Genomic DNA, 23,113 nt, shown 5'->3' on the forward strand with positions numbered 1-23,113 from the left:
CGTTTAAAGAAAGATCTGTGGAGGATCCAAGGAGTTATTTGGGGGTCGTTCCGAGAGAGTGAGAGATCTAAAGACTCAGCCTCATCGCGGGAGATACCCAATGATCCTGGCTGCCTTGGATTCCACACACACACGAACTCCACACGTGCAGCTGTGGACTGAGCTGCGAAACCATTGTTAGGTGCTGCACCACGGAGCATCCCTTCCCCCAGAACTCAGGTACCGAAAACTGCGACCTCAACTCCCTCCCTCCCTGGCTACAAAAGTCCTTTGCCTTCAACTGGGTTTATTTTGTCCGAGTATGTGTCGCCGTCCATTAAATAGAACTGTATAAGTTATTCGAACCTTGTAAATCTTGCCTGTATTATTCTTGCGACAAGTCTACTCTGTGTCTGCTTTATAAGTTGCTGTAAAATTGTCACACTACATCTTTCTCTCATCTTCCCCTGCATAACATCCCCAATAAACTTGTTACCTGTACCACGTAACTTTCCTCGCTTTATTGTAAATAAATTATTGTAGAAATGTTCCCAGTTTTGTTTTCGTCTTTTCCTTCATTGGTCCAGCATGATTCGCATCTGAGGTTAGCCGGGTCTTTATACCCGATAATCTGTTCATTCTAGCCAGTACGTTCTTGGTAGTTCCGCTCGGCTGTATCCGAACCGGAAAGGTAGTTGGTAGTTGGAAGAGTGATCCGGTTTGGGCAAGACGTACTGAGGGCGTGGTTCCCCGGTAGAAGACACGGCGTGGTTAATTAGGTAAATTGGTTCCAGACAAAAAGACCCTACGCTACACAGTGGAGGTATTGGCGTCCATGGTCGGTTAAGCGACCCGCCACCTCACGGTATTATCTGTGAGCGACGGCCTACAATTCCGGGACTCTGGTGGGAGACGACGTAACTTCCCCCACCTAGCGGTCGCTCTCCCCACCGGACCCCGACCTGCAACAATATATATGTACATACAGTAATCCCTCGTTTCTCGCGGGGGTTACGTTCCAAACCTCCCCGCGCTAAGTGAAAATCCGCGATGAATGGACGCCTCCCCAAAAAATCCACTCGTCTGGTCTAGTCTGGTCGGTTTGGGAGTGATCGGGTTTGAGGTGCCTGAGATCGACTCGTCTGGTCTGGTCAGTTTGGCAGTGATTGGGTTTGAGGTGCCGGAGATCGACTCGTCTGGTCTGGTCGGTTTGGCAGTGATTGGGTTTGAGGTGCCGGAGATCGACTCGTCTGGTCTGGTCGGTTTGGCAGTGATTGGGTTTGAGGTGCCGGAGATCGACTCGTCTGGTCTGGTCGGTTTGGCAGTGATTGGGTTTGAGGTGCCGGAGATCGACTCGTCTGGTCTGGTCGGTTTGGAGGTGCTGGGTATGAGCAGTACTCGTCCAACGGCGGCAAACCTTTTCCTTCCGGAAGCATATATCGAGCACCTTAACCTTCTCCTGGAGCGTCAGGACCTTCCTCTGGCATTTCAGTTCCTTGCCAGAGCCTTAGAAGGTGCAGGGCGTTTGGGCGGCATCGTAGGGCTTGGAGAAAAAACGTAGAAAATATTCGAAGTTCACAAGCGAAACTTTATCTCGTGTTTATAACCACGCGTTATAATTTATTGCTTAAATAATTTATATTTTATATGTTATTACCGCGATATACCGGGGGAATCTGCAGAAAAAATTAGTTAGGTTCCAAGGGAAAACCCGCGATGAACCGGGGGCGCGATTGGTGAACCGCGATAAAGCGGGGGTTGACTGTATATATATATATATATATATATATATATATATATATATATATATATATATATATATATATATATATATATATATATATATATGTATGTATGTATATATACTGTATATATATATATATATATATGTATGTATGTATATATACTGTATATATATATATATATGTATGTATGTATATATACTGTATATATATATATATATATATATGTATGTATGTATATATACTGTATATATATGTATGTATGTATATATACTGTATATATATATATATATATATATATATATATATATATATATATATATATATTTATTTTTTCCATTTTTATTTATTTATTTATTTTAAGTTAATGTAGTTTTTGTATTTTTTTTTCTTCTTCCCCTCAGGGGAGGGGGCACGGGCTTGGTTAAAAACACACATCAAGCACAAAACACACCTTGACGAGACCCCCACCAACAGCACTCCGTACACATGCACACAATCACCCATCAATGCTCAACCTCCCGAAAAGTCCTGCCAACATCCCTATACCCCTCTATCTCCATAACTTCCAAGTAACTATCGAATTCTAATTTAAACTTATCTACTATTTCTGCTGCCACTACCTTTTCCAGGGAGACCATTCTATGCATTAACTACTCTCTGAGTAAAAGTCCCCAACCTTACTACCATCTTAACTCTCTTCTTTACTCTCAAGCTATGGCCCCTGGTTCTATCACTGTCCACTCTGTTGAATAATTCATCTTCACTTATTTTATCTTTACCTTTCATTATCTTAAACATGTTTATCATATCTCCTCGTAACCACTTCCTTTCTCATGTATAAAGCCCTGTCTCCTTCAACCGCTCCTCATAGCTGAGTCTAGCTCGGCCCGGAATCAATGTGGTAGTCCTGCGCTGAACCCTCTCTTTGGCATCTATGTTCTTCCTGAACTGTGGTGACTAAAACGGCACACAATATTCTTGATGTGGCCCTCACTAAATTCCTGTACAATGTTAACACCACCTCTTTTGATTTATAAATGATCCCCCTCCGACTACAACCTAAACCCCTATTTGCTTTACCTATACCTGCCTGGCACTGTGCTGCCTGCTTACCTCCCATATCTATTAACACCCCCAGATCCTTCTCCTGCGTGACACACTCCAAAATTACTCCTTACATCCTGTAATCTCTATTTTCATTGTTCTTTCCCATCCCCAACACGTTACACTTGTTCAGGTTAAATTACATCTGCCAATCTTTTGCCCAATCTATGCAAGTGTCAATACTTTCCTGAATCTGATCACCACTCCCTCTGCTATCTACCTCACCTCCAAGCTTTGTGTCATCTGCAAATTTGGAAAGCTTACTCTTTACCCTGTTATCCAAATCGTTGATGTAAATAATGAAGAGTAATGGTTCGAGTACTGATCCCTGAGGTACCCCGTTACTTACGTCCTCCCAGCAAGACATCCTCCCAGCAAGACATCCTCCCACTCACGGCCACTCTTTGCTTCCTACCACTAAGCCAGTTTGCAATCCAATTAGCTACATGACCAGCCACTCCACAAGCCCTCACCTTGGCTAACAACCTCCGATGTCGTGCCTTCTCAAATACCTTCTTAAAGACTAGATATACTATGTCCACTGCCTTTCCATCATCCACCCAATCAGACAATGCTTCAGAGAACTCTAAAAGATTTGTTAGACATGAACTACCTTTGGTAAACCTATGCTAACTACCTTTAATTAGTTTGTAATTATTTAAATGGTTCCTCATCTGGTCCTTAATTAATGTCTCCAGCAACTTCCCCTCAACTGAAGTCAAACTAACAGGTCTATAGTTTCCCAATTCTTCTCTGGATCCTTTCTTCAATAATGGTATTACATTTGCTACTATTCGATCTGGAACTGTCCTGACTCCAGTGAGCTCTTGAAAATATCCGTTAACATCTCGCTTACATGCTCAGCCACTTCCCTCAATACTCTCAGGTGCATATTATCTGGACCCGGAGCCTTATCCACTCTTAGATTACCGAGATGTTCGTTTCCTTCCTCCACTCCAACCTGGATCTTCTGTAAAAGCCCTTCCTCACCTTCTTGAGAGACACTCTCAGCTATTGGCAATTCTCCTGACAGTTCTTGTGTAAAGGTTGAAGAAATATACCTGTTTAATAAGCCTGCCATCTCACTTTCATCACTAACCACTCTCCTGGTGCTATTCCTCAATGGGCCCACACTGGTCCGAACCTGTTCTTTTCCCCTGATATTTCCCCTGAACTTGCTCAAGGGCTCAAGTTGCAAACAGGTAGTTGTAAAATGGGTAGAAAACTCCCTTGTCATCATCATTGTCTGTTGAACAAAAACTGCTGTACAATGCAAGTCGTCCTTACTTTTTCTGAGATTCAACACCTACTTTGGCTTACGTTGGGGATTTAAAATTGGCGTAACATTCCATCATGATGTTCACTTTCGGTTGTTATCCAGCAGTGAGTTCTTGTGAAATATTGAAAACTGTGGTTGGCAGGTGAACCACTTGACGAAGCGCCATCCAGACGTTCCCCTCCACACTGTTCCTGAACTTATGCTGCCCATCCTGCGTCCTGACAGGCTCTACTTCTGTCAACACTGTCCCAAGGTATCTTTCTCATTGTCCTTTGGTGAGACTGTCCCCACCACCTTGACCTTCAGCCCACCTCCTCTCTTCTTTATTCCATCTCATTTTGTATGAAACACGTCGTTTAAGTTTCATTCATCATTAATTTGCAGTTTATTCATATATATTTATCATTTGGATCACAAGTTGTTAAATTTAGAATTGAGCTCAGTTCGTTTAATTCCTCATTTAACTCACATTTTGTTTAACTTATCATTTAGTTTGAAGATTATTTAATTCCTCATGAGGTCATCATTTGTTTCATTTATCATTTAGTTCAGTGTGCTAATTTAGCATTCAGTTCACAGCAGATTATTTAATTCTCCATTTATTTCACAGATTGTTGAATTTAGCATTTAGTTCACAGATTGTTTAATTTAGTATTTAGTTCACAGATTGCTTAATTTATCATTTAGTTCATAGATTGCTTAATTTATCATTTAGTTCACAGATTGCTTCATTTAGCATTTAGTTCATAGATTGTTATGTTTAGCATTTAGTTCACAGATTGCTTCATTTAGCATTTAGTTCATAGATTGTATAATTTATCCTTTAGATCACAGATTGTTAAATTTAGCATTTACTTCATAGATTGTTTAATTTAGCATTTAGTTCACAGATTGCTTAAGTTATCATTTAGTTCATAGATTGCTTAATTTATCATTTAATTCACAGATTGCTTAATTTAGCATTTTGTTCACAGGTTGCTTAATTTAGCATTGAGTTCATAGATTAAGTTTAGCATTTAGTTCACAGATTGCTTCATTTAGCATTCAGTTCATAGATTAAGTTTAGCATTTCGTTCACAGATTGCTTCATTTAGCATTTAGTTCATAGATTAAGTTTAGCATTTCGTTCACAGATTGTTTAATTTATCATTTAGTTCACAGATTGTTGAATTTATCATTTAGTTCATAGATTGTTAAATTTAGCATTGAGTTTATAGATTGTTATATTTAGCATTTAGCTCAGTGTGTTAATTTAGCATTTCGTTCACAGATTGTTTAATTTATCATTTAGTTCACAGATTGTTGAATTTATCATTTAGTTCATAGATTGTTAAATTTAGCATTGAGTTTATAGATTGTTATATTTAGCATTTAGCTCAGTGTGTTAATTTAGCATTTCGTTCACAGATTGTTTAATTTATCCTTTAGTTCGGAGATGGTTTAATTTCTCGTTTAGCTTGCAGATTATTTAATTTATCATTTAGCTCATTTGGTTTAGTTTAGCATTTCATGCACAGATTATTTAATTTATCATTCCGCTCATTTTGTGTTGTTTAGCATTTAGTTTGCCGTTTGTTTAATTTATCATTTAGTTCACAGATTATATAATTTATCATTTGTCTCAGTGTGTTAATTTAGCATTTATTTCACAGATTATTTAATTTAGCATCTATTTCACTGATTATTTAATTTAGCATTTATTTCACAGAATATTGAATTTATCATTTAGTTTGCAGATTATTTAATTTATCATTTAGCTCAGTGTGTTAATTTAGCGTTGAATTGAAGTAAACCATCTAATCTCGATGGTTTAATTCTTCATTTGGCTTGGTTTGTTAGATTTCTCATTTTGCTGACCGTTTATTTAATTTATAATTTAGCTCACAGTTCATTTAACTTTTCATTGATCCCATTTTGTTTTGTTTAGCATTTAATTCCTCATTTAGGTCACAGTTTGTTTAATTTCACATTTCATTCACAGTTTGTTTAACTTACCATTTAACTCACAGTTTGTTTAAAATACCATTTTACACAGTTTATTTAATTCCTCATTTAGCTGTTTGTTTAGTTTACAATTTAGCTCACAGCTTGTTTCATTTATCATTTGGCTCACAGTTTATTTAACTTATGATTTGGCTTCTAATTTGTTTAATTTATTATTTAGTTCACGTTTGTTGAATTTGTCGAAAAGCTCAAATGGATTGTTAAATCTATCATTTTGCTCCACATTTGTTTCGAATACTGATAACATGTTTGCTTAGTTTTTAGATTATTTCTCTGAAATAATGGTCCTGGTGTTCGGCCGTTCATACGTATGTATACGTACAGACTGTATGTACGTACATCCATTAACAGTTGACTAAACATCTCATAAAGTACCTGACCGATATGGACCAAATTTGGTACGATGCATCAGGACAGCAAGTTCTCAAGGAGTTGTGCTCCCCATCTGGATGCGTCTCCTAGAAAGGTGATTAAAGTGGGGGTTTTGCCCCAAATATTGGTATTTTATTCAAGAATCTTCTCAGAAACCACCAGACAGGTCAAGACCAAACTCGCCATGAGGCATCGGGACCATGCCCTAACCTTAAGTTGTGCTCCCCATTGCCATATCTACCCTGGAAAGGTTGGCATGGACCTCTTCTCGGAATCTCTCATTTTCTCTAAAGCATCTTCTCCACAACTACCTCTGCAAAATGGACAATTTGGTACAATGCATCACGACATTAAGGTCTTATGGGGTTGTGCCTCCTATCCAGATGCGCCCATTTAAAGGGGGTAAAAGGGGGATTTTGCCCCAAATATTGGTATTTCATTCAAAAATCTTCTTCTCAGAAGCCGACAACTGGATCCAGACCAAACTAGCCATGCAGCATTGTGACCATACCCTAACCTTAACTTGTGCTCCCCATGGCCGTATCTCCCCTGGAAAGGGGACCACAGCCTTCCTCCCCTAATCCCTCATATTCACTCAAACATATTTTCCTCACAAACTACATGACCGATCTAGACCAAATTTGGTACGATATTTCAGAACAGTAAGGTCTCATGGGGTTGTTCTCCACATTCGGATCCGCCTCCGATAAGAGACTGGAAAGGGCAGTTTCGCCTCAAATTCAGGTCATTTATTTTATAATTTTCTCAGAAACTGATGGCCAGATGCAGACCACACCCTTCATGAAACATAAGGGTCAGGGTAGGTCAGGTATGGGAGCATGTGCCAGAACAGCGCGTCGCTGCGTCCACTTTCCGCCGGTACTCCAGGGGCCTCCGTCTGGCCATCCCCCAGGCAGATGCCAGGCCCATCCCCATCTCCTTGAGATGATGGTCAACCTGCTGCAACCATGAGGCACGTGGTCGGCCCACTGGCCTCCTCCACTCATGAGACTCCCTCGCTGAGAGAATCTGGTGAGCAGGATCAGCGTCAGGAAAACGAGCCACATGTCCATACAGCCGCAGCTGACGCTCACGGACTATGCAGGTAACAAATCTCATCCGAGTCTCTCTCAGCAACCGCTCGTTGGACACAAAATCCGACCAGCGATAGCCAAGGATTCTCCGAAGAGACCTGGTACCAAAGGAATTAAGTCTCCGTCTCAGATCCTTGGTCAAAGTCCAAGTCTCGCACCCATAGAGCAAGACTGGAAGTACCAAGGACCTGAAGACTCGGACTTTCGTCCTCCCGCACAGGTACCGGCAGCGCCACACCCCATGATCCAGTGAATCCATGACTCCCCAGGCCCGACCCAGACGTCTATTGACCTCCGGCTCACAACCTGCGGAGACATGAATATCACTGCCAAGGTAAGTGAATCTATCCACGACCTCAACATCCTCACCACAAACAGACACAGACAGGACAGCAGCATCCAAGATGTCACCGAAAGCCTGGATCTTTGTTTTGACCCAAGAAATCCGTAATCCCAACGGCTCCGACTCCTCATTCAGCACCTCGAGGGCCCCCAAGAGGATGTCTAAAGTCTCCGCAAAGATGACTGCATCATCTGCAAAATCAAGGTCCGAGATCTTGACATTGCCAAACGATGCACCGCAACTTGATCTCTCCGACATCCTCCCTAGAATCCAGTCCATACAAGTGCTGAAAAGTGTGGGGGCAAGTACACATCCCTGACGAACTCCAGTAACAACTGGAAATAAGTCAGAGGCGGTACCACCACACTTCACAGCACTCTCAGTACCAGAGTAGAGTTCAGACATCAGATCGATCAGTTTCGGTGGCACCCCGCGAAGACCAAGAATCCTCCAGAGGACATCCCGATTCACTGAATCGAACGCTTTACAGAGATCAACATAGGCTGCAAGCAGCCCCTGCCGAAACTCTCGTCTGCGTTCAGTGAGGACACGAAGAGCAAGGATACGGTCAATCGTTGACCTCTTTGGTGTAAAGCCTGACTGCTCTGGACGCTGGTGCTCAAGCAGATGGTGGCGAACCCTATCAAGAATTATCCGAGCAAAGACCTTGCCCGGCACTGAGAGCAGCGTCACCCCTCGGTAGTTGTTGCAGTCTTGGCGATCACCCTTCCCTTTCCAGAGAGGGACAACAAGGCCCCTCTTCCAGTCAGTTGGGATGATGCCTGTGTTCCAGGCAGAGCACAAAACTGCATGCAACGACGCGAGTGCAGCATTTCCACCAGCCTTGAGAAGTTCAGCATGGATGCCACAGATCCCTGGAGCTTTGCCCCGTTTCAACTGGTTCACCGCAGCCCGTGTTTCCACAAGCGATGGTGGACCACAGTTGATTCGAGGGTCAGCAACAGGGATTGTAACACCCTTGACGTCCAACTCGACAGCTGGGGGATCAGCCTGGTACAACCGCTCAAAGTAACCGGCCCAGCGGGCCTTCACTTCAGACTCCTCTGTCAAGAGCCTACCACTCTCTGCTCGAACTGCAGTGCTCCGAGGGATGGGCTTGGATGAACGTAATGCGCGAATTCCCCTGTAAGCGGGACGAGAATCACCTGTCCACAGGTGATGCTCTACCCCCTCACAGATTCCTCGCACATAGGCCTCCTTGTCCACCCTCAGTGCACGTACAGTTTTACGCCTCAGCTCCCTGAACAGCTCAGCTCTGCCATTCAGCCTGGCCCTGCGACTCTGGTCAATGGTATCCAGTGTCCCTTGAGAGACAAAATTCTTCTTTGCCCTGCGGTGAACTCCAAGGCATCCACCGGCAACATCAAGGACGGTGGTCTTGAAGGTGCTCCACAACTCTTCAGGATCCCCCAAAGCACCCAGACCCCCCAAGTGTCCACTCAGCCTGTTCGCAAACTCCTCAGCTACTCTCTCATCCCTGAGCTTGGCAACATTCAGCCTAGGCTGGGATGGTACCATTCTCCAGGATTTAAGGTGCAGCTTTAGAGTTGCTACAACAAGCCTGTGGTCAGTATTGAGGAACTGGGCACTCCGGTAGACCCTGCAGTTCTGGATCATCCTCCAACGACCGTCAATGAGGACATGGTCAATCTCCTTTGCCACACCGCCAGCGTTGGAATACCAAGTCCAGCGATGAGCTTGCGGGCGCTGAAACCATGAACCAGCCACCCTAAGTCCATGACTTCTTGCAAAGTCAAGGAACTTAGTGCTATTCTGGTTCATAGTTCCTGACCCATGGGGACCAACACACACCTCATAACCATCCCTATCAGTTCCAGTCGATGCATTGAAATCCCCCAAGACTAGAATTGTATCTCGTCTGGGGCACTGATCAACCACAGACTCGAGTGTGGCGTAGAATGCATCCTTCACGGTAAGATCACTCGCCTCAGTCGGAGCATAAATAGAGACCAGGGAAATGACACCTAAGGAGTGACGAATCCTTAATCTCATAATACGCTCGTTGACCGGTGTTACCTCAATTATCATTGGGGTCAGCTTATTGGACACAGCTACAGCAACTCCTTGGGTATGGTAACCATCAGAGCGACCAGACCAATAGTAGGTGTAACCACCCACCATTATCTCACCGCAATCCGGTCTCTGAACCTCAGAGAGAGCTGCAATCCCGATGTCCAAACGCTTGAGCTCAGATGATAACAGAGACAGGTGATCATCCTCTCTTAGGGATAGGACATTCCAGGCACCCACCCGAAGGGACCGCCTCAGGTTAACCCAAGGAGACCGCCGTCTGGTGGACGACACCTCAGCACCACTCCGACACACTCTCCCGCAATCTGACCCAGGGATGTTACCCCGTGGTTTCCCTCCTATCAAAGATTGGGGGTCCCGAAGGCTTTGCCCCAATCCCGTCATCCGGTGAGCTGCCCTGCGAAGGGAAGCTGCACAGGAGGTACTCCCACGGAGTGGGTTTTCAGATTTTTTGCGTTTTTGCGTTTTGCGGAATGAAGCGTTTTACGGTGGCCGGAGTGCAAATCCTGCCACCAACCTCCTAATAAGAAGTAACCCAACTGCAGGAGGACGTCCGCAGACACAGTTGGGCACTAGATATGGATGGCCGTTGGCTCACAAGGAGCTCCTCCGCCCTTTGACAGGTTTTGTTTTTAATCCTGCTGGGTGTCCATATCCAAACACCCTCCTCACCAGAAAACCTGGTGGGGGAGACGGTTTAGTCGCCGACAACCCGACCATGGAACAGGTTAGTACAGGTTTACATGGTACCTGTAGCAGGTCACAGATCGAACCTGACCTGACAAAACATAAGGACCATGTCGTTAACTTAAGTTGTGCTCTCCATGACCACCTCTTGGGGAAGTAACCGTCAGTCCCTCATGGGAATATTTGTTGTTTTTGATATGCAACTTGTCAAGGTCATTTAACACTCATTTTGCTCGGTGTATTTTTTAACACCCATTTGTTTAATATAGTCTACAATGACTTCTTTGGTGATCTTTGTTTTCACATGTGGTTTGCTTGTTTTATTTGATCATTTAACACACATTTGTGTCATGTATTGTTAAACACAATAATAATGGTGATATTTTGGTTTTGGTAAATATTTGTAACTTATTGAATAAATCGTTTTGTTACTCTTCAGAAATGCACAGTTGAATGGTAATCCTTTCATAATATTCTCATTCAGGTCTATAAGTCAACAAGCAAGAGGAAATCTCACATTCTGAAGAATCACCCAGGCTGTGCGCTTCCTGCAAGCATTCGCTCTCTGCGACCCGCAGAACCCGGACAGCCTGACCCTCTGCTAGCCACTCACACAGCCCTGGCTGGGACGGTGCCGGCCCTACCTGTTCAGTGTCCAGCCTGTAGTAGGCAATATTCCAGCAAGGTATGCACTCATTTATCCTCTTCTTTGGCTTTTCCTTCATCCATTTCTTCTCCCACCTCCCCCATTCTTTTTGTTTATTCTCCTAATTTGTTTTTTTTTCATAATTTTTATTTCTCTTATTTTTTTTTCCTACTCTTTATTCCTCTTCTTTTCTCCGACCCTACTTGTCGCTGTATTTATTACCTCCGCCACCGAAGGTGAAGGAAGGTTATGTTTTCACCCCTTTCTGTCTGTTTGTTTGTGTACAGATCTCAAAAAGTTGGGGACGGATCCAGATGAGATTTTGTGGACGGGTTCCGTGTGGGACATGGACGAACTGATTAGATTTTGGTGAAGATCTGGATCCGCATCCAGCTTCTAGAATTTTTTAAGCGATTCTTCATCATTGAGAGATAGGGACAAAAATGATATATAGCACGATATCTCAAAAAGTTGTGCACGGATTCGGACGAAACTTGGTGGACATGTTGGGCATGTGACAAGGAAGAATTGATTCAATTTTAGTGAAGATCCGAATCCGGATATGATAATTTTTTAAGTGATTCTTCACCATTGAGAGATAGCGTTCAACCGATATATAGCACGATATCTCAAAAAGTTGTTGACGGATTTGGACGAAACTTGGTGGGACAGCTTGGGTGTGTGGCACGGACACATTGGTTCGATTTTGGTGAAAATCCGAATCCGGATCTGGATTTGAGAATTATTTATTTTTAAAGTGATTCTTCATCATTGAGATATAGGGTCAAAAATGATATAGTACTGTATAGCATATTTCAAAAATGTATTGTGTCTGATATGTTCTCGTGGATCGGACATTACGTGGCGGAGGTACGCGCTCTACCGAGTGCTCTTCTAGTTTGAAATGATGTTTGCAGTAATGCTTAATGTCATGGCATTTACTTTTCTTCCAAGATTTGCTTTTCCTCTGTTTATTTTGTCCCTCAGCCCTGATGTTGGTGTTCCCCCCTCCCCCCTCTCTTTCTGCTGTTCCTTTTGTGCTGTTGCATCCTGATCTGTTCGGAGTACTAATATTAGCTCTTCCACAAGCCTCAACTATGTATACACAAAAAATGAAAAAAAGACTGCGAAGCTCGACTTTGAAGCCAAGACAATATTCGTTTGTTTTCTCAATACACATGTTGAGGCTCATGGGAGAGCAGAGCAAAAGGCAGTAAAAGGTTGACAGACAGAGTGTGTTGAAGGAGAAACAAGAGCACAAGAACATGCAGGTGCACCACAACATGAGGAGAGTAGCAGCAAGTGTAAGAGGGACAGGGTCTCATGCAGGTGTAGTGAAGCTCCAAGGTAGAAATGGAAGAGACCAAGAGGTGGTCGTGGACATAACAGCCAGGAGGTACGAGCTGGAGACAAATTTGGCAAGACTTTTCCACATACGAGAGAAGAGGGCATAAATGAATGGAGGTGACCGTTAAGCTTGCACTTGGGGAGGGTAACAAGGTAAGGCTTTCTGAAAGAACGCCTGTGCCCAGGAGGATTAGGTTGTAGGCTTTCTTTCAGAAAGCCAAAACTTTCAGAAGGCCGAACCAGTTTTAAAAAAATAACCCGAGCAAAAAGAGAATGGGAGGAGCAAGACCGAGAAAAGAGCATGTAAATGACTGCAAGACCACCAACCTCTTTTCTCTCCTCCGTTTCTTTATTCTTATTATTACTCGGCGAAAATATTTTTTGCCAAGTATGTTGGTCTGTACGTCTGTCTGTCACACGATTTTTGACCACAGTTTTCAAGCAATCGTTCTGAATTTTTTTTTTGTGTGTGTGTAGGTGACCGGCCAAGGACAGCAACGCTTAATTTTGGTAAAGATCTGAATCCGGATCTGGATTCGAGAATTTTTCAAGTGATTCTTCACCATTGAGAGATGGTGGCCAAAAACGATATATAGCACAATATCTCAAAAGGTTATGGATGGATTCACACGAAACTTTGTCGACATGTTGGGTGTGTGAAAAGGACTCATTGAATCAATTTTGGTGGAGACTCAAATGGTGATTTGAGAATTTTTTTTTTTTTTGAGTGATTCTTCACCATTGAGATATGGGGCCAAAATCTATGTATAGCATGATATCTCTAAAAGTTGTGGACGACTTGCGACAAAACTAGGTAGATGAGTTGGTTAGGTAACAAGAACAAGCCGATTCGATTTTCGTTCGAGTCCGGATTCAGATCTGACCTATCAGTGGGATACAAAATGGAAACTGTTCAGTCTGGTGGAGATGTGCGCTCTACTGAGTGCCGTCCCGTTTCGCCGAGTGTCGCTCGATGAGTGATTTTTCATTTTCATTCCTTTGTTTAATGTTGTTGTTTTTTTAACTTTTGATATTCATTTGGTATTTTCCAGGCCAAGATGGTTCAGCATTTGAGGAAGAAACATACAGGGGAGGGCAGTATCAGGGAAATCCCCCTGCAGAGCTCTACCCAAAACACTGATGTAAGAATTGTTGCATGAATGATGTCATATCAAAATCATCCCAGGTGCATATGTCTGAATGATGTGACAAAATAAGTATTTTCCCAATTTTACACACCGCAGTTTATCAGACCCTTCCATCAACCAGACTTGTGCCCCTGAAGGGGATTCGTAAATAAAATTAGTTCTCTTTTCATCGCCTCCAAAAATAGTGGACTTGTTTGATGTCATTGACACCAAACTTATTCAAAACAGTATATCGTTCTTCTGTGGGTTACAAGCAAACCTGTTCTGTTACAATTGATTCAATACTGTTCGAAAAATGGCAATTCCGGTTCATTAACCTTTGTTGTTTCACTTGCACTGTTTTGTAATAAGAGGTTTCACAGCTTTTTATTTATTTATTTGTGCTTTCGCACAAATGGATATCAGCTGAACCATTGTTAGTACACGTGTCCTCCCTCGCCTGACAGGATAGTGGAGAGGAAGCACGCATCTGAGCTGTTTAATCTGTGTTCGATTCCTGCCTGGATGGTATAAACTGTCTCATTGGTGATTCGCAGCCTGGGTATGCATCACAAAAGCGCACCGTTCCCCGGATGGATGTTAAGCCGGGTGTCCGGTTGGCGAGCACTAGTTGGTGGACGATAAAGATCACACTGTGTCTTTTTATGAATCGAAGGAGAGTTATCGTCTGCATCCTGAACAAATTGCAAATTCCTGCTCTAACCGACAGCGGCCATTGCGTGAGGGTGGAGGAGCTCCTTGTGAGCCAACGGCAATCCATATTGGGTGCCGAACTGTGTCTGCGGACGTCGTTCTGCAGTTGGGTTACTTTCTATTCAGTTGATGGCGGGATTTACAATCCGGCCACTGTAAAACACTTCATCCCGCAAAGCATGCCAAAAGCAAAAATAAATCTGAAAACCTACTCTGTGAGAGTACCTCCTGTGCAGCTTCCCTTCGCGGGGTAGCTCACCGGATGACGGAATTGGGGCAAAGCCTTCAAGACCTCCAAACTTTAATGATAGGAGGGAAATCATGGGGTGACATTCCCCGGTCAGATTGCAGTAGAGTGTGTCGGGATGGCGCTGAGGTGTCGTCCACCAGACGGCGGTCTACTTGGGTTAACCTGAGGCGGTCCCTTTGGGTGGGTGCCTGGAATGTCCTATCCCTAAGAGAGGATGATCACCTGTCTCTGTTATCATCTGAGCTCAAGCGTTTGGACATCGGTATTGCAGCTCTCTCTGAGGTTCGGAGACTGGATTGTGGCGAGATTATGGCGGGTGGTAACACCTACTATTGGTCTGGTCGCTCTGATGGTTACCATTCCCAAGGAGTTGCTGTAGCTGTGTCCAATAAGCTGACTCCAATGATAATTGAGGTAACGCCGGTCAACAAGCGTATTGTGAAACTAAGGATTTGTCACTCCTTGGGTGTCGTTTCCCTGGTCTCTGTTTATGCTCTGACTGGTGAGTGATCTCACTGTGAGGGATGCATTCTATGCCACGCTCGAGTCTGTTGGTGATCAGTGCTCGAGGCGAGATACTCTTCTCGTCTTGGGGGATTAAAATGCATCGATTGGAAATGATAGGGATGGTTATGAGATGTGTGTTGGTCCCCATGGGTCAGGAACTATGAACCAGAATAGCACTAAGTTCCTTGACTTTGCAAGAAGTCGTGGACTTAGGGTGGCTGGTTCATGGTTTCTGCGCCCACAGGCTCATCGCTAGACTTGGTATTCCAACACTGGCAGTGTGGCAAAGGAGATTGACCATGTGCTTGTTGATGGTCGCTGGAGGATGATCCAGAACTGCAGGGTCCACCAGAGTGCTCAGTTCCTCAATACTGACCACAGTCTTCTTTGTGGCAACTCTGAAGTTTCAGCTTCAATCCAGGAGAATGGTACCATCCCAGCCCAGGCTGAATGTTGCAAGCTCAAGGATGAGTGGGTAGCTGAGGAGTTTGCGAACAGGCTGATTGGAGATTTGAGGGGTCTGGGTGCTTTGGGAGATCTGGAAGAGTTGTGGAGTGCCTTCAAGACCACCGTCCTTGATGTTACCGGTGGATGTCTTGAAACTCACCGTAGGGCGAAGAAGAATTTTGTCTCTCAAGGGACACTGGATACCGTTGACCAGAGTCGCAGGGCCAGACTGAATTGCAGAGCTGAGCTGTTCAGGGAGCTGAAGCGTAAAACTGTACATGCACAAAGGGTGGACAAGGAGGCCTACGTGCGAGGAATCTGTGAGGGGGTAGAGCATCACCTGTGGTCAAGTGATTCTTGTCCTGCTTACAGGGGAATTCGCACATTGCATTTGTCCAAGCCCATCCCTCAGTGTACTGCAGTTAGAGCAGAGGGTGGTAGGATCTTGACAGAGGAGTCCGAAGGGAAGGCCTGCTCGGCTGGTTACTTTGCGTGACTGTACCAGGCTGATGCACCAGCTGTCGAGTTGGATGTCAGGGGTGTTACTATCCATGTTGCTGACCCTCCAATCAACTGTGGTCCACCTTCATTTGTGGAAACACAGGCTGCGGTCAGGTCAGGTATGGGAGCATGTGCCAGAACAGCTCGTCGCTGCGTCCACTTTCCGCCGGTACTCCAGGGGCCTTCGTCTGGCCATCTCCCAGGCAGATGCCAGGCCCATCCCCATCTCCTTGAGATGATGGTCAACCTGCTGCAACCATGAGGCACGTGGTCGGCCCACTGGCCTCCTCCACTCATGAGACTCCCTCGCTGAGAGAATCTGGTGAGCAGGATCAGCGTCAGGAAAACGAGCCACATGTCCATACAGCCGCAGCTGACGCTCACGGACTATGCAGGTAACAAATCTCATCCGAGTCTCTCTCAGCAACCGCTCGTTGGACACAAAATCCGACCAGCGATAGCCAAGGATTCTCCGAAGAGACCTGGTACCAAAGGAATTAAGTCTCCGTCTCAGATCCTTGGTCAAAGTCCAAGTCTTGCACCCATAGAGCAAGACTGGAAGTACCAAGGACCTGAAGACTCGGACTTTCGTCCTCCCGCACAGGTACCGGCAGCGCCACACCCCATGATCCAGTGAATCCATGACTCCCCAGGCCCGACCCAGACGTCTATTGACCTCCGGCTCACAACCTGCGGAGACATGAATATCACTGCCAAGGTAAGTGAATCTATCCACGACCTCAACATCCTCACCACAAACAGACACAGACAGGACAGCAGCATCCAAGATGTCACCGAAAGCCTGGATCTTAGTTTTGACCCAAGAAATCCGTAATCCCAACGGCTCCGACTCCTCATTCAGCACCTCGAGGGCCCCCAAAAGGATATCTAAGGTCTCCGCAAAGATGACTGCATCATCTGCAAAATCAAGGTCCGAGATCTTGACATTGCCAAATGACGCACCGCAACTTGATCTCTCCGACATCCTCCCAAAAATCCAGTCCATACAAGTGCTGAAAAGTGTGGGGGCAAGTACACATCCCTGACGAACTCCAGTAACAACTGGAAATAAGTCAGAGATGGTACCACCACACTTCACAGCACTCTCAGTACCAGAGTAGAGTTCAGACATCAGATCGATCAGTTTCGGTGGCACCCCACGAAGACCAAGAATCCTCCAGAGGATATCCCGATTCACTGAATCGAACACTTTACAGAGATCAACATAGGCTGCAAGCAGCCCCTGCCGAAACTCTCGTCTGCGTTCGGTGAGGACACGAAGTGCAAGGATACGGTCAATCGTTGACCTCTTTGGTGTAAAGCCTGACTGCTCTGGACGCTGGTGCTCAAGCAGATGATGGCGAACCCTATCAAGAATTATCCGAGCAAAGACCTTGCCCGGCACTGAGAGCAGCGTCACCCCTCGGTAGTTGTTGCAGTCTTGGCGATCACCCTTCCCTTTCCAGAGAGGGACAACAAGGCCCCTCTTCCAGTCAGTTGGGATGATGCCTGTGTTCCAGGCAGAGCACAAAACTGCATGCAACGACACGAGTGCAGCATTTCCACCAGCCTTGAGAAGTTCAGCATGGATGCCACAGATCCCTGGAGCTTTGCCCCGTTTCAACTGGTTCACCACAGCCCGTGTTTCCACAAGCGATGGTGGACCACAGTTGATTTGAGGGTCAGCAACAGGGATTGCAACACCCTTGACGTCCAACTCGACAGCTGGGGGATCAGCCTGGTACAACCGCTCAAAGTAACCGGCCCAGCGGGCCTTCACTTCAGACTCCTCTGTCAAGAGTCTACCACTCTCTGCTCGAACTGCAGTGCTCCGAGGGATGGCCTTGGATGAACGTAATGCGCGAATTCCCCTGAAAGCGGGACGAGAATCACCTGTCCACAGGTGATGCTCTACCCCCTCACAGATTCCTCGCACATAGGCCTCCTTGTCCACCCTCAGTGCACGTACAGTTTTACGTCTCAGCTCCCTGAACAGCTCAGCTCTGCCATTCAGCCTGGCCCTGCGACTCTGGTCAATGGTATCCAGTGTCCCTTGAGAGACGAAATTCTTCTTTGCCCTGCGGTGAACTCCAAGGCATCCACCGGCAACATCAAGGACGGTGGTCTTGAAAGTGCTCCACAACTCTTCAGGACCCCCCAAAGCACCCAGACCCCCCAAGTGTCCACTCAGCCTGTTCGCAAACTCCTCAGCTACTCTCTCATCCCTGAGCTTGGCAACATCCAGCCTAGGCTGGGATGGTACCATTCTCCAGGATTTAAGGTGCAGCTTTAGAGTTGCTGCAACAAGCCTGTGGTCAGTATTGAGGAACTGAGCACTCCGGTAGACCCTGCAGTTCTGGCTCATCCTCCAACGACCGTCAATGAGGACATGGTCAATCTCCTTTGACACACCGCCAGCGTTGGAATACCAAGTCCAGCGATGAGCTTGTGGGTGCTGAAACCATGAACCAGCCACCCTAAGTCCATGACTTCTTGCAAAGTCAAGGAACTTAGTGCTATTCTGGTTCATAGTTCCTGACCCATGGGGACCAACACACATCTCATAACCATCCCTATCAGTTCCAATCGAAGCATTGAAATCCCCCAAGACTAGAAGTGTATCTCATCTGGGGCACTGATCAACCACAGACTCGAGTGTGGCGTAGAATGTGTCCTTCACGGTGAGATCACTCGCCTCAGTCGGAGCATAAATAGAGACCAGGGAAATGACACCTAAGGAGTGGCGAATCCTTAATCTCATAATACGCTCGTTGACTGGTGTTACCTCAATTATCATTGGGGTCAGCTTATTGGACACAGCTACAGCAACTCCTTGGGTATGGTAACCATCAGAGCGACCAGCCCAATAGTAGGTGTAACCACCCACCATTATCTCGCCGCAATCCGGTCTCCGAACCTCAGAGAGAGCTGCAATCCCGATGTCCAAACGCTTGAGCTCAGATGATAACAGAGACAGGTGATCATCCTCTCTTAGGGATAGGACATTCCAGGCACCCACCCGAAGGGACCGCCTCAGGTTAACCCAAGGAGCCCGCCGTCTGGTGGACGACACCTCAGCACCACTCCGACACACTCTCCCGCAATCTGACCCAGGGATGTTACCCCGTGGTTTCCCTCCTATCAAAGATTGGGGGTCCCGAAGGCTTTGCCCCAATCCTGTCATCCGGTGAGCTGCCCTGCGAAGGGAAGCTGCACAGGAGGTACTCCCACGGAGTGGGTTTTCAGATTTTTTTGCGTTTTTACGTTTTGCGGAATGAAGCGTTTTACGGTGGCCGGAGTGCAAATCCTGCCACCAACCTCCTAATAAGAAGTAACCCAACTGCAGGAGGACGTCCGCAGACACAGTTGGGCACTAGATATGGATGGCCGTTGGCTCACAAGGAGCTCCTCCGCCCTTTGACAGGTTTTGTTTTTAATCCTGCTGGGTGTCCATATCCAAACACCCTCCTCACCAGAAAACCTGGTGGGGGAGACGGTTTAGTCGCCGACAACCCGACCATGAAACAGGTTAGTACAGGTTTACATGGTACCTGTAGCAGGTCACAGATCGAACCTGACCTGACCTGACCTGAACCTGCGGTGAACCGGTTGAAATGGGGTAAAGCTCCAGGGATCTGTGGCATCCATGCTGAACTTCTCAAGGCTTGTGGAAATGCTGCACTTGTGTCATTGCATGCAGTTCTGTGCTCTACCTGGAATACAGGCATCATCCCAACTGACTGGAAGAGGGGTCTTGTTGTCCCTTTCTGGAAAGGGAAGGGTGATCGACAAGACTACAACAATTATCGTTGGGTGACGCTGCTCTCAGTACCGGGCAAGGTCTTTGCTCGGATAATTCTTGATAGGGTTCGTCAACATCTGCTTGAGCACCAGTGTCCAGAGCAGTCAAGCTTTACACCAGAGGTCAACGATTGACCGTATCCTTGCTCTTCGGGTCCTCACCGAACGCAGACGAGAGTTTCGGCAGGGGCTGCTTGCAGCCTATGTTGATCTCTGTAGAGCGTTTGATTCAGTGAATCGGGATGCCCTTTGGAGGATTCTTGGCGTTCGTGGGGTGCCACCAAAACTGATCGATCTGATGTCTGAACTCTACTCTGATACTGAGAGTGCTGGGAGTTGTGGTGGTACCATCTCTGACTTATTTCCAGTTGTATCTGGAGTGTGTAAGAGGTGTGCTGGCCCCCACACTTTTCAGCGCTTGTATGGACTGGATTCTCGGGAGGATGTCGGAGAGATCAAGTTGTGCTGCATAGTCTGGGAATGTCAAGATCTCTGACCTTGATTTCGCAGATGATGCAGTCATCCTTGCAAAGACTTTGTATATCCTTTTGGAGCTCCTCAAGGTGCTGAATGAGGAGTCGGAACCACTGGGGTTACAGGTTTCCTTTGTCAAAACGAAGATTCAGTCTTTCAATGACATCTTGGATGCTGATATTCTGTCTGTACCTGTTTGTGGCGAGGATATTGAGGTCATGGAAAGATTCACTTACCTTGGCAGTGATATTCATGTCTCTGCTGGCTGTGAGTCAGAGGTCAACAGACGTCTGGTTCGGGCCTGGGGAATAATGGATTCAATGGATCATGGGGTGTGGTGCTGCCGGTACCTGTGCGGGAGGATGAAAGTCCGAGTCTTCAGGTCCTTGGTGCTTCCAGTCTTGTTCTATGGGTGTGAGACTTGGACTCTGACCAGGGATCTGAGATGGAGACAATTCCTTTGGTACCAGGTCTCTTCAGAGAATCCTTGGCTATCGCTGGTCGGAGTTTGTGTCCAGCGAGCGGTTACTAAGGAAGACTCAAATGAGATTTGTTACCTGCACAGTCCGTGAGTGTCAGCTGTGGCTGTATGGACATGTGGCTCGTTTTTCTGACGCTGATCCTGCTCACCAGATTCTCTCAGCGAGGGAGCCTCCTGAGTGGAGGAGGCCAATGACCCGACCACATGCCTTGTGGTTGCAGCAGATTTATCAACATCTCAATGAGATGGGGATGGGCCAGGCATCTGCCTGGGGGATGGCCAGACCGGCAGAAGGTGGACTTGGAGTACCAGCAGAAGGTGGACGCAGCGTCGCGCTGCTCTGGCGCATGTTCCCATAACTGACCTGACCTGCCACTACATCAATGGTATTGTTACGAATTTGGGAATTCGATTGCACACAACATACAGGTTCCTTTAGTCAGCTATGTCAAAAAGTGCTTGTTCCCTAGATAGCTCACCTTCCATTGTTTAAATGTTCACAAATCGATTAGATGCGCTGCGGATCGATTTATTAGTTAGGGAACGAACAATGGAGATGTCCCTCCCCCTCTTCTGCGAAGAGGAAGAAGAACCCTGCAGTCCCGTGATTCATGATGTCAACAACTCCCTCCCACCCGTTGGTTGAGCGGGGGATGGATCACGAGGGCATGAGTCACGCCGGGCGTGGGGGAGGGGGGGCGGAGAAGGATAAAGAGGAGATCCTTTCTTGGTTCATGTTCAGAGTTGGAGAAGGGAGTTGAGGGCTGCGTCGTTCAGCAGACCTTCGGGTCCTGTTTGGCTTGGATTAGGGTTGAGGCCTTCGGAAGCTTTTTGCTTCTGCAGAGAAGTTGTTCAGCAGAGCTTCGGGTCCTGCTTGGCTCGGTAGGCTTTTCGGAGAGCTGTTTTGTTTGGAAGAAAGTTGAACCGGTTGCTCGACTCGAGCTGCGAGTGGTGGCTTCTTCTTCTTGGTTCGTGGAGCTCTTTGTTCTCCATTTGGTTCCCGGCTTGGCGCGACTCGTCGGCCTCTTCTTGTAGGTGGTTCCTCGGGGAAGCGACGCATTGACGGGAAGGATTGGCGCCTCGTCTCCCCAGCACATGTTGAGAAGCGCGGGAGGATTCGCGGGAGCTCGGGAAGCATCGCGGCTCACGGCGATTGGATCCAGCTCGCTCTCGCTGGAGCCCGGGTCCGAACAACTTGAAGACCACACGGGGTGGAGAAGTTCGAGATAGGCTCTGGGTTTCAGCTCACCTGTCCTCCGAGCTGGAGCTCGTTATTAAAGGCCTCTGCCACCATTTATTGGGTGCGGGTGTGTGCGTACGTGTGTCCGTGGGCCCGTCTAATAAGTAGGAAATTGTAAAGTGCTTTTGTGTGCTGTAAATGTTTGCATCACATTTCTTAAAGTCGGTATAGTTCTGCTCTTACGTGCTTCCCTAGTTCCCCATTATTATTAATAAATATCCCAATTGTTAAATGTTCTCAGCTCGTCGCGTCGATTCTTTCATTGACTGAGCATTTCGTGTGTTGGGAGTTAGAAAGCCGTTGGTTTGCCGTAAAAGGGGGAATTTGGATTGACGGTTCTTGGCGATTAAGCCGCTCGGGATCGCGCACGGGACAGGCTCGCCTCGGCTGTTTGTTCCGTACGAGTTCAGTCAAGGGTGGAATACCCCGGTAGTTGGATCACGTGGGTATTTCGGTACATTGAAGATTGGCAATCGACCCTACCCCACATGATCTGCCCATTGGCGTATTTCAGTTCTTGTACAAGGACCCGTCGCTCGGAGTTATCCAGGCGGCGATCTATATTCCGGGCGATCGGTCGGGCCGACTCGACTTGCGGCTCCGTTCAGAGCAGTCGGTTGGCGCGCCGACCCCGGCCCGTAACAGTATCATTCACGCCCTTCATCCCAAGAATGATGCAAAATGTAGGCCGAATTTGTCATGGACTCTCAGCTCAAGATGCACATGATAAATACAGTGCTTTCAGAAAGTATTCACACCCCTCAACTTTTTCACATCTTGTTGTGTTCCAGGCTCTATGTAGAGTGGATTAAATTGAGATGTTTTTTGTCACCGAGCTACACAAAATACCTCATAATGACAAAGTGAAAACATGTTTTTGAATTTTTTACAAATGTAT

At 46.3% G+C, this 23,113-nt stretch overlaps 1 protein-coding gene across 14 annotated transcripts in view; it reads left to right on the forward strand.

The window, feature by feature from the left end:
- LOC147010416 (PR domain zinc finger protein 10-like) overlaps positions 1-23,113 on the forward strand; it is a 110,869-nt gene that overhangs the window by 56,659 nt on the left and 31,097 nt on the right. For all 14 annotated transcript variants that reach the window (XM_085858934.1, XM_085858942.1, XM_085858930.1 and 11 more), the window contains 3 exons: positions 4,250-4,360; positions 11,165-11,365; positions 13,726-13,815. In XM_085858934.1, coding sequence (XP_085715060.1) covers positions 4,250-4,360; positions 11,165-11,365; positions 13,726-13,815 — 402 coding nt within the window. The remainder of the gene's footprint in view (positions 1-4,249; positions 4,361-11,164; positions 11,366-13,725; positions 13,816-23,113) is intronic.

The sequence above is a fragment of the Eptatretus burgeri genome, chromosome 16 (assembly GCF_056783735.1).
Source record: "Eptatretus burgeri isolate ZD-2024b chromosome 16, Ebu_testis_v1, whole genome shotgun sequence".
Classification (NCBI taxonomy): Eukaryota; Metazoa; Chordata; class Myxini; order Myxiniformes; family Myxinidae; genus Eptatretus; species Eptatretus burgeri.